Source organism: Pseudochaenichthys georgianus, chromosome 7, assembly GCF_902827115.2.
Source record: "Pseudochaenichthys georgianus chromosome 7, fPseGeo1.2, whole genome shotgun sequence".
Classification (NCBI taxonomy): Eukaryota; Metazoa; Chordata; class Actinopteri; order Perciformes; family Channichthyidae; genus Pseudochaenichthys; species Pseudochaenichthys georgianus.
The window spans coordinates 237,692-251,793 of NC_047509.1; the positions used below are offsets into that span (position 1 = coordinate 237,692).

Below are 14,102 nucleotides of genomic sequence, written 5' to 3' on the forward strand. Positions count from 1 at the left end.
ACACACACACACACATGCACGCACGCGCACACACACACACACACACACACACACACACACACACACACACACACACACACACACACGTCTGAATAAAACAATAAAATAGGTGAGGATTAACTCATACTAAATAAAAAAACTAAAGCCCAAACAAAACAACCAATAGCTTGAGATAAATCAGAATGATATGTGTTTACCTCTACCTGCTGCTTTCATGAGACTCCCAGGTGTTTACCAACAACATGTAGCAACACAAACAGATCAATACAAACACACCCTGGTCCTTTCTCAATTCTCTAATTCCCCTCCTCGACTCGCCTCCTTGCCTCCTATCCTCGTGCCTTAGTCCCGCCCGCGATGCGAGCGGAGGAGTGGAGGAGAGGAGGGGAACCGAGGATTCGAGGAGTCGAGGAGGGGAAATGAGTGAAGTGAGAAAGGGCCCCTGTGTATGTTATGATCTTTACTCGCTCTGTGAGTTCACTGGTTCCTCTGCAGTCGCTGAAATCACAGAAACATTCCTCTTTTATTATTATATTGTATTTTATCACCTGTTTTATTACGCTTCAGGAGATTCTCTCAAAAGCCCACCTTGCCAAGTCGGTCACATGGAGTTCTGTATTATGGCTGAAAGAACATTGAATGAGCTGGAAAGCCTCCTCTCTGGGTTTCATGTAAGCTGAAGTAAATTAAAGTAATATTCAGTTATTACATTATAGGCTTTATATCATGGTATTTTCTAATCACGTATTTGGTACATCTACGAGCACGTTTATCATGTATTTTAATGCATTTCAACATTTATATATAGCACTTTACCAGTTCATTTTTATCATTTATTTACTGTCACTTTTACCTTTATCACCTTGAATTTGCATTACTTCAAGCCTACCATAGCGAGTGCGTTCAGGTGCACACTTACGTGGCCGTAAAAACAGATTCTAATTCAAATGTGTGGAGTAAAAAGTACAAATATCGAACTCTGAAGTCTTATAAAGTGTAATAACATACTATCATAAACTGAAAGGCCTAGATTAATACAAAAATCATATACAAGTTCAATTAATACATTCTTTTTTAACTGAAAATGTAATATTTTACGTTTAACCTACAAACACTGCGGTTCTTGAACGCCCCAATGTTTGACCCGGAAGCGTTTTTTTGTTGTTATTGTTTTTGTGAATGAAGCATGGGCTCCTGTGCGGGAAATAAGAATCAGATCACAATAAGAGGTCGGTGCAAACTTTATATTCATATATACAATCTCTCAGTATTTGTTGTTAGCATACTCTTCCGGAATGTGGAAGTTTGAGGCGCATAAACGGATCAAATCTGCAGCAATAACTGTATGTGCGATGCTAATGTTAGCTTCAAATGCTAACTGTTAACAGTAACTTATTTACTGATACATATATTAATTTAAACCCTTTAACTGACATGATATATTAATTAAAACCCTTTAACTGACGTGAACAATAGCTACATGATTAGTGGTGTGTACATGCTTCAATATTGAATACATTAACTCTTAACTTAAGGATTTTGCTAACAGTCAGCAGTAACGTTAGCTTCCGGTGCTAGCTACTGTTAGCCTAGCCAAAGCTAACAATACAACTAATTAAAATCAGTGAAAAGTAATCTTTTTATCAGACACTTCATAACCCTGTTAAAGTGGCTTTACAGACCAATATAACACAGAGTTACAGTCAAGATCAAAACAACACAATATTATACTGAAGTTATTATAAATTAAGAAGTACATAGAAAATAATATTTGTATAATATCCTTGCAATTTCAAACACCTATTTCTCAGCATTATTGTTGATTTCATTTGACTTTGACTTGATGTCATGGTGCATACATACAAGTAAAACAAGCATTTAAAAACACAGATAGAGAACTATTTAAGAAAACTATAAGAACATTAAAAAATATAGTCAAATAGAGCAACATATATAACTTATTATTTACATAGAAATAGAATGGAATAAAATATGGATTACAATTCTGCAGTAATAATAAAAAAGAAAACAGATTGTGTAGCTTATGTGCATATGAATAAAACCTTTGAATGTGGTCTGTCCCCTGCAGGACAGACTAAGCTGCACTCGCTATACATTACAATGAAGTTTGTTCAGTAATCGAGCTGGATTTTTTTTTAACATATTTACATTTTAGATGCATGTTTTTAATGAGCTGTGCCTATATGATATTGTACTGCAGTTGTAAATGAGCCTGACAATCTACATCTGGCACATTTATTAAAATGATAATCTTTAATGTGCGTTGACCCTTTGTGTTTCTAGCACTGACAGGTCTTTTTGCACTACTTTTACTTTTGTATTTGCTATTTTTGTATTCTATTATATATCTTGCGTTGTTGGAGGAACTCAGGTCAGAAGAACTTCAAAAACAGATATTGTGTAGCCATATGAACTTTTGAAAGAACATCCATAACATTCACCTGTTTGCAACTTATATATATATCAATATTCCAATTACTTGTATAGACTATTCTGCACTGTTTCTATTATATTTTATTTTATTTATTTTTCATTGAGTCAAAGTCAACTTTAATGTCAATCGATATTTAATCAAAATACTGTTTCCCACAGTCCTGAGGTATACAAAAAGCTCACACATTAAAATACAAGAACACAAAATAACCGTTTGCTTCAGTAAGCGGGATTTATATAACAAAAGATTATGTGCAAATGGGAGTGCAAAAATGTTCATAGCAGCGTAAAAGTAACTGGTGCTGGATTTGTTGGGGGGGGGGGGTTTAAAGTACCGGTCCAGTGGGGGCAGGCTGGAGAGGTGAGAGAGGGGAGATACATCTACGCTGTAGCTGTGTTCACATGACAATAAAACCTTTACATTTGATGTGCTCTCTGCCCTGCAGGATAGATTAAGCTGCACTCATGATGAACTTTGACACCATGGACCCCTCGATGGGGGACTATCCTCCCCTGGACGGGGGCATGGAGCCCTCCATGGACCCCCACCTGAACCCCGGTCTCCTGCAGGACCTGGACGCAGAGGGCCTGCCGGTGCCCGGGTCAGAGCACCTGATGGAGGGCATGTTCTCCGAGCTGCACAGCGCCGTGTCGGAGGGCGGCGTTCCCGTCACCGCCGCGCACTTTGACCTCCAGGAGGAGATGCTGTGGACGGGGAACCACAGGGTGAGAACGTTCTGCCGTTACAGAGGAATACAGGTTCTAGTTCCATGGAAAATGGGAATGCAGAATATACTTTGAAGAGAGTTATGGTTTGTTTATAAGCAGACTATCAGAGAGAAAAACTGGCATGTAAATAATGAAGCGTGGTACAAGAGGTTAGCTTGAGGAAAGGAATAATAAAGAACATGTTGGAGCAGATGGGAGTCACAGAGGAATACAGTTTCCAGCTCCATGGAAATGCAGAAATATTTAGTCTTTCCTCTGTTTTTAAGCAGGCCTGATTATAATGAAGGGTTTAGCGTCTTCTCTGTTTCTCTACGGTCTCCCTTTCTGTTGGTCGCTTGTTAGCAGACCCTTCACGCGATCGCAGAGCGAACAGGTACAGGAGGCGTAGTGCGAGGGATCATTGTGCACTAGTTCATGGATCGCAGATGGCGTCGTGCTCGCGGACGGATACAAACATAAAAATAAAAAAACATAAATGGGTCGCAAAATATACTGGCGGCCGTTAATATACCTGAGCGGCCCGCCCAAGTAAAGTCTATGTGGGAAACCCTGGAACCACAGGGTAAGGAAGTTCTATCGTTACAGAGAAATACCGTTAACAGCTCGATGGAAAATGGGAATGCAGAATATACTTTGAAGTAGGGGTGGGCGATATGACGATATATATCGTCGTGACGATATTAGGTCTTCACGATATGCTTTTTCAGAGATATCGTCCTATCGTGATAAAAAAAAAAAATAGCGGGAGGGGAAGAGGCTCTCCGTGCGCGGCGCAGGGGGCTATGACAGCGGACGGAGAGCCTCTTCCCCTCCCGCTCCCCCAGCCTCACCTAATGATTTTAATTTCACCATATATAAAGCCCGATCGATTTCATAATGTCAGCGCACCTCTGCTTTCGTTCAGTCCGAGTTGTTTGACACGCTCCCAAAGTCCCCGCCCCCTTTCTTTGCAGCGAGCAACCATAGGGCAGGCATTTCATAAAGGGGCTCCTGATGGAAAGACTAGCAAACGGTGGAAAGACGTAACTGACGCGGTGGCGTTTTATGTTTTCCCCTTCAGTTATGCTAAAGTCTTTTATTACACTTCAAGTCTAAAGTTTACATTTTAATTGTTTGGCACTGACTTTTCCTCATTGATGTTTTATGCTTTACTTAGTTATGTTTTACCCTCCTTTTCATGTTTATTGATGTTCACTGCTCACTTGTTCATTCAGGGTTTCATTTCTCAAATAAAACCAGCTTGAAATGCTATGTTGGTCTGTTACTCCTTTTAGTTTTAGTTTCTGTTACCTTGTAGGTGCTTGTTCTGTTAAGTAACTTGAAAAATAACCATAATAACCGACATGAAAAAATATCGTGATATATATCGTCTATCGTGATACTGCCTGAAAATATCGTGATAACATATTTTTCAATATCGCCCACCCCTACTTTGAAGGGAGTTCAGTCGGACAACTGGGGTGGAGATGGGGTGGAAGCTGGGGTGGAAGCTGGGGTGGAAGATGGGGTGGAAGGTGGGGTGGAGATGGGGTGGAAGCTGGGGTGGAAGATGGGGTGGAAGGTGGGGTGGAGATGGGTGGAAGCTGGGGTGGAAGATGGGGTGGAAGCTGGGGTGGAAGGTGGGGTGGAAGATGGGGTGGAAGATGGGGTGGAAGATGGGGTGGAAGATGGGGTGGAAGCTGGGGGGGAAGCTGGGGTGGAGATGGGGTGGAAGCTGGGGTGGAAGATGGGGGGAAGGTGGGGTGGAGATGGTGGATGGAAGTGGGGTGGAAGATGGGGTGGAAGCTGGGTGGAAGATGGGGTGGAAGCTGGGGTGGAAGATTGGGGTGGAAGATGGGGTTGGAAGCGGGGTGGAAGATGGGGGTGGAAGCTGGGGTGGAAGCTGGGGTGGAGATGGGGTGGAAGCTGAGGCGGAAGATGGGGGGAAGATGGGGTGGAAGCTGAGGCGGAAGCTGGGTGGAAGCTGGGGTGGAAGCTGGGGTGGAAGCTGGGGTGGAGCTGGGGTGGAAGCTGGGGTGGAGATGGGGTGGAAGCTGGGGTGGAGCTGGGGTGGAAGCTGGGGTGGAAGCTGGGGTGGAAGATGGGGTGGAAGATGGGGTGGAAGATGGGGTGGAGATGGGGTGGAAGCTGGGGTGGAAGCTGGGGTGGAAGATGGGGTGGAAGATGGGGTGGAAGATGGGGTGGAAGCTGGGGTGGAAGCGAGGCAGAGGCAGGAAGACCTGGCAGCTTAAATAGAGCGGCATGTTTAGGAGAATGTGATTGGTTGGTTGTCAGAGGGACGAGGCGCGTCACGTGGTAATGTATCATTGGTGCTCGAGTTGACTGAACTAGCTCGCAGACAGAGAAAAACGACCGTCCGGATATTGGGCAAAGGAATGATAAATAACATTTTGGAGCAGGTGGGAATCGCAGGGTGAGAATGTTCCACAATGAGAAATACAGAGTGTTCGCTACTTCCAGTTCAATAGAAATGGGAATGCAGAAATATTTTGTCTTTCCTCTTTCCTCAAAGGAAGCTATGGTTTGTTGTAAAGCAGAATGATGTGTGTGTGTGTGTGTGTGTGTGTGTGTGTGTGTGTGTGTGTGTGTGTGTGTGTGTGTGTGTGTGTGTGTGTGTGTGTGTGGTTGAGCTTGGGGAAAAAGAATAGTAAAGAATATTACAGAATGACCCAGATCGTGTGCTGCTTCCACTTCGATGGAAATGCAGAAACACTTCCTCTTTCCTCAACGGAAGTGACGGGATGTTTAGTTGTGAATCAGAATGACAGAAACTACTCGCCTGATAGCGAGGGGTTAGCTTTGGCCAAGGGACAGTAAATAACATTTAAGAGCAGACGGGAATCACAGAAATCTTCCTTTTATTACAGAGACGTGTTCGAGCAATGACCCGGTGACAAAGACAACTGACTGATCAGCGCTTCAAATTAAAAGCATCTGAAATGGTTCGAAATATGTAAAAATATAAAATCCATTCAAAATCCATATAAACTGGGATTTGTCAAGTCACTGAAGGGAGTTGCGTTCATGTTGAACAAATATAAAAAAAGTACTAATCGTGGGATAAATACTAACGAGTTTTTACACTTTCTTTATATTTCTCTTCAGGGTCACGTGACCTCGTTCTTCGGACCCACGATGGTTCGTCACTCTTCGTTCCAGGCGAACACGGCCGACGACATCCGTCAGATCCACAGCCTGGAGACGGGGGTCCTCTTCCTGTCCAAGTGCAACCTGAAGTGCCACACCCGGGGGGGGCTCGTCATGTTCGACTACCCGTGAGTAGAGACTGGGAGAGAGGGGGTTAACTCCTCTGTCAGCGTTGCACAGATGCTGTGGATGCAATGTCTTTTTTTTTTTTAATGTACTATATTTTTTTCATTATTTATTTATAATTATATGATTATTTTTTTACTTTTAAATAATCGCTTAACTTTTTTTTTTAACTGATTTTAGTATTTTTTTACATTATTTTTTTGACGTTATTATTTTTAACGTTTATTTATTTTATTTTTAAGTTTATAATTATTGATGTGTGTGGGTGTAGCTTTTTTTTGTACTTTTTAATAATCGTTTAACTTTTTTTTTAACTGATTTTAGTATTTTTTTACATTGTTTTTTGTGTGTGTGTGTGTGTGTGTGTGTGCGTAGGATGGATGAGGGTGCTGATATGCACAGTCTCCTGATGACTGATAACAACACGGTGCTGATGGGAGGATTGCAGAACTACGCCGTGGAGTTCGACCTGAACGCCATGCAGGAAACCCAGAAGGTGACACTTTATTAATAAATATATATACACACAAGAAAACTACCTACATTTTATAATATAATGTGCACATTTTGTATTTGTATTATTTATTGCACATTTATACAAATATACATGTTATTTCTAAGTGGACTCATCTTGTCCTCTGTGTCTCTGATTGACAGTTCAACGTGGAGGTTCCTGGAGTCGCCATAATGCGCCAAACTGGTCGATTCTTCTTCTGTGGTCACACCTCTGGAAAGGTAAGCGCCACACGTATTGTGTTTAAGTACTTCTTTGTCTTACTTTGACTGTTTTTGAATATTTCCATTTTGTGCTGCTTCCAATCCACTGCATTTTGGAGGAACACATCGTGCACTCAGCTGCTTTCCACATTTAAAAACTCATGACATTTGATGTATATGATGTACTGTATACCAAGCATCTAAAACATCGACAAACTGCGACATTAAAAAGCCTTTTCATGTATTTGTAAGCAATCAAAGACACTCCTATAATATTCCACAGTAATCTAATTCTTTGAAAAGCTAATAATAACCTAACTGCCCTCCCCAAATCAGATCACCCTGCGGGACCTGCGCAGCTTCAAGACGGAGCACGAGTTCGACGCGTTCTCCGGCAGCCTGTCGGACTTCGACGTGCACGGGAACCTCCTGGCAGCGTGCGGGTTCTCCAGCCGGGGGATGAACGGCCTGGCCTGCGACCGCTTCCTCATGGTGTTCGACCTGCGCATGATGAGGGCCGTGACCCCGCTGCAGGTGCACGTCGACCCCCTGTTCCTGCGCTTCATCCCCACGTACACCTCCCGCCTCGCCATCATCTCACAGACGGGTAACTAAAGAAGCTGCGTTTGTGAAATGCAACATAGAAAATAACAACTAAATAAATGGAAATTAAAGTAATTAAATAAAGGATAATTAAATAATCGAAAAGTTCACAAAAATACAATAAAATAGAAAAATATGAATGAGTGAAATAAAAAAAACACAACAAATATAAATTAATAAGAAAATATAAAAGAAAAAATATGAATAAATACAGTATATCCTATCTTATTAAATAGCCTGTATCCCCCCTCCACTTCCTGTCTGCAGGTCAGTGTCAGTTCTGCGAGCCCACCGGCCTGGCCAACATGGCGGACATCTTCCACGTGAACGCGGGCGGCCAGGTGCTGATGAGCTTCGACGTGTCGTCCAGTAAGCAGGCGCTGGCGTTCGGGGACTCGGGGGGGATCGTGCACCTCTGGTCCGACGCGCCCGAGGTCTCCTTCAACGACTACAGCCGCGAGTCAGAGTTCGCTCTGCCGTGCATCGTGGACTCGCTGCCGCAGCTCGACTGGAACCACGACCTGCTGCCGCTGTCGCTGATCCCAACGCCGCTCACCAGCACTGAGCAGCTGCTCTCTGATTGGTCCAGCGCCATGGCCACGCCCAGCCCCAGGTAATACACCTGTGATGCATCCACCTCAACATCCACCTCAAATGGGATCAGAGATGTTTCATAAATAACAAGTGAAGGATAAAGTTGGGATTGATAGAAACGCTTAAAACCAACAGAAATCAATACAAATGTAAATAAAGGAATGAAATAAGAATAAAAATTACAATAAAAAAGAAGAATACAAAAATAATAAAAAATATAATTTGAATTTAGGTTCAACTGGAGATGATCCACAACCTGCAGTGAAACAACAACGTAGTGCATTATTCTATGTTTTGGTTCATATTTGTTTCTGTTTTGGTTGGTTATTATTTTTGTGGAAGGAACCGGAAGGAGTTTACTTCTTGTTGAGGCATGAATGCACCGCACTGTTTAAAACTGGAAATCATCCCCAGAGCTCCAGATCTGTTCCCAGCAGATTCACGTTTGACTTTTTTAGGAAATGACTTTGTTAGAAATGAAACTAAATGTGTGTGAGGTTAGAGAGGGAGGAGAAGGAACGCAGGGACTGAGAGCGGCAGGGCAAAGGAGAAGTGGGGAAGTATTGAGAGACGGACGTTACGTTTGGTAAGCAGGAAATAAAGAATAACAATGCAAGAATGACTTCACACAGAATACACGGTGAAGTCATCGGGAGGAACTTTTGCATTTCTCTTTTTCTGCAGCCGTGGATTTCTCATTAATAAAAACCTGATGCTGACCCCCCCACCCCCCCCGAGGGTCAACAAAGGGTTTCAAATTCTCTCGAAGTGATGTCAGGGATTTACTTCAGGTCACGTTTTGAGTCACACGTGGAACAACGTGAACTCCGTCTGACCCGCAGAGCAAACGTTGCATCATTTGTTAATTGGTCTGAGTTTCAATTGGAATAGAATCATTTAATATCGTTAATTGTACAATGAAAGAAAGAAGAGCTTCTCCCTGCCGTCAACACAAAAACATCACAGCATACGACAACAAATACACGCAGCATACACACTTAGGAATAAGGAATAAAGTGCAGTCATTATTTCCAGGGGTAAACAAAATAAATTGTAATAAATAATAAGGTATGTATTTATTTTAATGCTGTCAAAATTATCGCGTTAACGGCGGTAATTAATTTTTTGAATTAATTGCGTTAAAAATATTTAACGCATTTAACGCATGTGCAGAATGTCCCGCCCCATACGTGCCACCAGTGGCAGCGCCAGGGTATGGCTGGGGTAGGCTACACCCATACCAAGAAATGGCTTAGCCCCACCATGAGACATGATGTTAAAGTAAGCAAAATAAAGTCTGCCAACTCGCGCGGAGTAAATTGCACAGACAGCAGTTAGTCAGATTGGTTTCAGCAGCCGCTTGTCTGGAAATACCGAAGACCAGAAACGGTTTTGAAAACGTAGTGATCGTCTTCTCAATAGAACATCTTTGATAATGTCTTCTGGCCAATCAGAATCAAGATAACGGCGTGGTGTTGTTGCAGGAAGTCCCGACGGAGAATACTTTTGCTGTAGTAGGTGCACATAACTGGAACGCACTACGCAGGTACGCATGCGCGGCAACAATCTGAAATGCTTACCCTCACTTGTGTCACAAAGCGCATTTGCGTACCGACGTACTTGTGAAGCTTTTCCAGAATAATAATAATAATAATATATAATATTTTTATAGCGCCTTTCAGGAAACCCAAGGTCGCTTTACAAGTCGGGTAGGGGGGGGGGAAGTAGTGGAAAAATAAACCTATTAAACTAACTAGTGGGGAAAGCCTTAGTAAAAAGGTGCGTTTTGAGGGCTTTTTTGAAAATGTCCAGGGTTGGGGCGCTGCGGATTTCGGGGGGGAGAGAGTTCCAGAGGGTGGGGGATGCCACACTGAAGGCTCTGTCACCAAAAGTCTGCAACCTGGTGTGGGGGGTGGAGAGGAGATCCTGTCCAGATGATCTTAGCTTCCGGGATGGAGTGGGGTAGCGGAGAAGGTCAGACAGGTATTGGGGGGCGAGGGCATGGAGGGATTTGTAAGTCAGAAGAAGGAGTTTATAGGTGATACGGTGCTTGACTGGGAGCCAGTGGAGGTGGATCAGGGTGGGGGTAATGTGCTGCCAGGGCTTGGTGTGAGTGAGCACCCTGGCAGCCGAGTTCTGCACATACTGGAGCCTGTCCAGGGCTTTACTGGGAACCCCGAACAGGACTCCGTTGCAGTAATCCAACCGGGAGGAGACGAATGCATGAATGAGGGTTTCGGCCACGGAATCAGAGAGTGATGGTCGTAGACGGGAGATGTTCCTGAGGTGATAGAAGGCAGACTTAGTGACGGATTTGATGTGTGACTGAAATGAGAGAGTGGAGTCAAGGATGACACCCAGGTTACGGACTTCGGGAGATGGGGAGATGGAACAGCCGTCAATGTGGAGGAGGAGATCCCCAACCTTCCGGAGCAGTGCTTTGGGGGCCACAACCATGAGCTCAGTCTTCTTACTGTTGAGTTTGAGTAGATTTGCTGTCATCCAGGTTTTTATGGCATGGAGACAGTTGACCAAAGACTGTGGAGGGAGCTGGGCGGATGGTAAGGTGCTGAGATAGAGCTGAGTGTCGTCAGCGTAGCAGTGGAAATTGAGACCAAATTGACGTATGATCTGGCCAAGGGGGAGCATGTAAATGGTGAAAAGTAAGGGACCAAGCACGGAGCCTTGGGGGACACCATGGTTGACTGGGGCCGAGGGGGAGGATGAGCCGCTGATGCTAACAAACTGAGACCTGGTTGATAGATAGGACTGAAACCATGACAGAGCTGTGCCAGTGATGCCAAGGTTGTCAGAGAGGCATTTCAGGAGGACTGTATGAGAAACAGTGTCAAAAGCGGCAGAGAGGTCGAGGAGGATGAGAATACTGATTTGTCCGGAGTCAGCAGCGAGAAGGAGGTCATTAGTGATCTTGAGGAGGGCGGTCTCTGTGCTGTGATGTGCTCTGTAGGCTGACTGTAGGGGTTCGTAGAGCTCATGGTTGGACAGATGTTGATGAAGCTGGGCGGCGACTGCTCTTTCCAAGGTTTTGCTAAGGAAAGGAAGGTTGGAGATCGGTTGGTAGTTGTTCAGCTCCTCAGGGTCCAAACCAGGCTTCTTGGGGATGGGAGTGATGGAGGCGGTTTTGAAGCAGGAGGGAACTATTCCAGATGACAGAGAGGAGTTGATGATGTCTGTTATGATGGGGCAGAGGGTGGGAAGGCAGGCCTTGACCAGCACCGTGGGCATGGGGTCAAGGGAGCAGGTGGAGGCCTTAGCATTGGTCACCAGCTTCGAGACCAGTGGAACATCCACTGGGGAGAAGGAGGAGAGAGAGCATTGGGGATTGAGGGGTTGAGCTGGGAGTGTGCATTTCTGTGTCAGGGGCCAGTGCAGAGAGGGGGAGGGGGGGGGCACCAGGAGTTGTTGATGAATGGAGATCACCTTAGCCTGAAAAAAAGTTGAGGAATTTGGAGGCAGAGGTCAGGAGCTTCAGCAGTGTGCGTGGCAGGGAGGGGGCGGAGCAGTCGGTTGATGGTGGAGAACAAGGATCTGGTGGGTGATTTTGTTTGTGAGGTGATGAGGGAGGAGTAGTAGGGGGGCGGTCTTGGTCTTGGAGAGAGCCTCCCTTGTAGGACCTTACATGGTCACCAGGGCCATACGGTGGACGGTGAGGCCAGTTCGTCTGGAAAGCCGCTCCAACCGACGACCAGTTTGCTTCATTGTACGAAGATCAGAGGTGAACCATGGTGCCGGGCGGAGAAAAGACACCGTCCGGCTTCTGAGGGGAGCCAGAGAGTCCAGGCTGAGAGAGAGGGCAGTGTTGTAGCGGGCCACCAACACGTCCGGCGAAGGCGGTTAGATCCCCCCCCAAAGAACTCAACACGTAATGAAAGAAGACCCCACGGTTTGATGATTGATAGGTGTGTGGGCTGTCTTTCATTTTGACACACAGAACAATGTTACAATAAACATAGATACTGTATGTTAAATGGATATATCCGCCTTCTTTCATTTATCTTTCCATTCCCAACAATATACATAAAGAAATGGCATATTTTGGACATAGTTCGAATGGTGATTAATCATGATTAATTAATTTTTAAGCTGTGATTAATCTGATTACAATTTGTAATCGTTTGACAGCCCTAGTTTATAATAATGATATATATGTATATACACACACAGAGTCACGTTTATTGCACTTGGAGGATGATTAAGGGGTTTGGCTTTCAGGTGTTAAGAGCAATGATGGCTCTTGGGAAAAAACTGTCTTTGAGTCTGTGGGTGTTTCTCAATGTCGAGGAAGGCTGCTCCAGAGCCACTATTTCAAGGAAGCGTCCTCGACATTGAGAAACGCCCTGTTTGTTTTGGATTGTATCCACCTGTAGCGCCCCCCGGAGGGCAGCAGGTCGAACAGGTGAGAGCCGGGGGGTGACCTGTCCTTAATAATGTCTTTGGCTCTTCTGAGGCAGCGGGAGGTGTAAAGTCCATCGGGGAGGGGAGGGGGGCCGAAGATCCTCTGTGCAGCTTTTACGACTCTCTGGAGCAGTGTTCATTTTGGCAGCTATTTTTGATTTAGATGGAAATGGTTATTAGTCGCATTTTAGTCCTTTTTATCCTTCATGGTTTTAGTCTAGTTTTAGTCAAAATGTTTTCTCTCTTTAAACTAATTCAGTTCGGCAAACACAGGAATCTGAAATCTGAATCAAGGTGACAGCATCAAGTGTTGAAATTCGTAAAGCAACGTTCACTCTCTTACTTGTGTAATATCTAGGATGGGTATCGTTAAGGTTTTTAACGGTGCAGTACTACTAAAAAATCTGTGTGCACGCCGCTGTAGCGTGTCTGTTAGGCCCCCCCCCCGCACCCGCACAGAGATACAGAGGGCCCCGCACAGAGAGAGACAGAGAGGCCCCCACACAGAGAGACAGAGAGGCCCCGCCCCCCCCGACAGAGATACAGAGAGACCAGAGAGGCCCCGCCCCCAGAGAGAGACAGAGAGGCCCCGCCCACTTCATCAACAGAGAGACAGAGAGGCCCCGCCCCCCGCACCACAGAGGCCCCGCCCCCGCACCACAGAGAGACAGATGGAGGCCGCCCGCCCCCCGCAGACAGAGATACAGAGAGGCCCCGCACAGAGAGAGACAGAGAGGCCCCGCCCCCTTCACACAGAGATACAGAGAGGCCCCGCCCCCCCGCACAGAGAGAGACAGAGAGGCCCCGCCCCCCCGCACACAGAGAGACAGAGAGGCCCCGCCCCCCGCACACAGAGGAGACAGAGAGGCCCCGCCCCCCGCACAGAGAGAGACAGAGAGGCCCCGCCCCCCGCACACAGAGAGACAGATACCGCGCCCCCGCCACACAGAGACAGAGAGGCCCCACCTCCCGCACACAGAGAGACAGAGAGGCCCCGCCCCCACACACAGAGAGGCCCCGCCCCCCGCACACAGAGAGACAGAGAGGCCCGCCCCCCCACACACAGAGACAGAGAGGCCCCGCCCCCGCACACAGAGATGCCCCGTCCCCCGCACACAGAGAGACAGAGAGGCCCCGCCCCCCACACACAGAGAGGCCCCGCCCCCGCACACAGAGATGCCCCGTCCCCCGCACACAGAGAGACAGAGAGGCCCCGCCCCCCACACACAGAGAGACAGAGAGGCCCCCGCCCCCCGCACACAGAGAGACAGAGAGGCCCCGCCCCCCGCACACAGAGAGACAGAGAGGCCCCGCCC

At 46.1% G+C, this 14,102-nt stretch overlaps 1 protein-coding gene across 1 annotated transcript in view; it reads left to right on the forward strand.

Annotated features, from left to right (window-relative positions):
* Positions 1–1,143: 1,143 nt before the first annotated feature.
* The window catches only part of pan2 (poly(A) specific ribonuclease subunit PAN2), a 25,858-nt gene continuing 12,899 nt past the window's right edge, over positions 1,144–14,102 (forward strand). Inside the window, exons 1-7 of the mRNA XM_034087222.1 lie at positions 1,144–1,229; positions 2,901–3,180; positions 6,289–6,458; positions 6,832–6,952; positions 7,114–7,191; positions 7,510–7,780; positions 8,044–8,389. Coding sequence (XP_033943113.1) covers positions 2,920–3,180; positions 6,289–6,458; positions 6,832–6,952; positions 7,114–7,191; positions 7,510–7,780; positions 8,044–8,389 — 1,247 coding nt within the window. The 5' untranslated portion in view covers positions 1,144–1,229; positions 2,901–2,919. The remainder of the gene's footprint in view (positions 1,230–2,900; positions 3,181–6,288; positions 6,459–6,831; positions 6,953–7,113; positions 7,192–7,509; positions 7,781–8,043; positions 8,390–14,102) is intronic.